The 1,679-nt window shown below is 61.0% G+C and overlaps 1 protein-coding gene across 1 annotated transcript in view, besides 2 other annotated features; it reads right to left on the bottom strand.

Annotated features, from left to right (window-relative positions):
- Positions 1-32: a microsatellite.
- A 67-nt stretch (positions 33-99) lies between these two features.
- Positions 100-124: a microsatellite.
- Positions 125-1,350: 1,226 nt separating this feature from the next.
- Positions 1,351-1,679, bottom strand: part of Tco025E_07610 (uncharacterized protein) — a gene marked incomplete at both ends in the record, with an annotated part of 393 nt that continues 64 nt past the window's right edge. The window contains one exon of the mRNA XM_029374473.1: positions 1,351-1,679. This exon is cut by the window's right edge and continues 64 nt beyond it. Within this exon, the coding sequence (XP_029225431.1) occupies positions 1,351-1,679 (329 nt within the window).

Raw genomic sequence — 1,679 nt, 5'->3', positions numbered from 1 at the left:
AGAGAGAGAGAGAGAGAGAGAGAGNGNGGGAGGGGAGGGGAGGTGTGAATGTATGCAGCCAAACCGGGCATGGCAGGGGCGGGGCGCAAGACATCTTCTTTTCTTTGTTTGTTTGTTTGTTTGTCTCTTCTTCGCTGCCTGAAGGCGGCCTCGCCCTTCCCTCTCCTCATCCTCAGCAACACCCCGCCCGCCTCCTCGCCGCCCTCAGAAGTGAGATCCCCTCCCTATTCCCTGCACGCACGGGGGAGGGCGAAACACGTTTGTTTTGTTTCCCCGTGGCCGCGCAGCAGGAAAAAAAGAAAAAAACTACAACAGACCGATAAACCAGGCATCCTTTCCTGTAAGGGGACAGCTGCGAAGCGGTGGGGCTGAATATGTGCGTGGGCGTATCTCTCTTGTCAACTCTGTGCTTCTTCCTTCGCTCTGCAATTGATTTGCTATCTCCCACTTGGCACCGCGCTGGAGGGCGGCGAGGGTAACCGCCGGCCCCCCTCCCGTGTGAAGGCGCTTCTTCTGCCCGAGGCACCCGCCAGCGCGGCGGACGGCTCGGAGGATGCGGGGCCGCCCCGCAGTTCCGCACGGCGATGACGTGGGCCTCTTGCGTCCGTAACGGGGAGGTCAACGCGGCGCGGGGCGTTGTGGTGCCGGGAACAGGCAACCTGCACGGGGTTGAGGAGGCTTTTTTGCGAGCATTTTCTGGGGTGTGCGGGTGCACGCCCTCGCTGAACCCCGGCAACACGCCGACGATCGGCTTCCGGGCGGCGCTGCTTTTGGATGCGCAGTCCCCCCGCCGCGTCCAGCTCGAGTCTGCGGTCAGGTTGACGTGCACCGTCGAGCGAGGCGGCCGCGTTTGCAATGGGCGTCACCGTAAATGACTGGCAAAGGGCAACGGTGAGAGCCAGCACGCCGCCGCAGCAGCAGCAAATTATTTGGCCACGACGCCTCTACACGCAAGGTGCGCAGCTTCGTGTTTCCCCTGTGCTACGGACGGAGACTACCGGCTGTTCGGCTGTTTCCCAAACACTCACACAAGCACAAAAAAAAGGGAACGCCGCGGGGCTGCACAATGGCTGCGCTGAAGGTTGACGCCTCTAAGTTTCTGTGTGCCACATCAATTTTGGAAATCCGCTTGATTACGCATTTTACTTTTATTCAAGGCGGTGAGACGAAGTATGCTCGCTTTCCTTTTGGGCGGGCCTCCTCGGGCGATCCTGGTCTCCGCTTCTTCCTCTGGCACCCGTCAGTTCTGGCTTCGCGGCGCTTGCAGGACTCCTCTGGGAGTGCGCGGAAGCATGGCATTTAAAAAAAAAACGTGGGCTCCCGGCGAATTGTCTCGGCACGGGTGCGGCTTCACACGGTTATTGCGCGTTGCCGCTTCCGGCTCTTGCAGGCGTCGAGGTGGGCCAGGGAACCGCTGTGGTGCTCCCCCAACACTTCTCTCGTGCAGGCGGAAGCACGGGCCGTTTTGCTTGCCTTGCTGGCATTCACGGAGGGTTTGCCCCAACGCATTGGTGCCTGCAAGGACACTGCCCCGTTGCAGGGTGACGCCATTGCAGGGAGGGCAGAGAAGTGCGCCTTGGCGCGGCAACTGAAACTTGTATTTTGTGTCCCCTGCATCGACACGCCTTCAGCACACGTGCGGTCACAGGGCATCTCCGCGCGGATGGCGCGTCGCGTGG

Source organism: Trypanosoma conorhini (genome assembly GCF_003719485.1).
Source record: "Trypanosoma conorhini strain 025E chromosome Unknown Tco_14.4_contig_00602, whole genome shotgun sequence".
In the NCBI taxonomy this organism is placed as follows: Eukaryota; Euglenozoa; class Kinetoplastea; order Trypanosomatida; family Trypanosomatidae; genus Trypanosoma; species Trypanosoma conorhini.
This window is presented reverse-complemented; position numbering and strand designations above follow the sequence as displayed.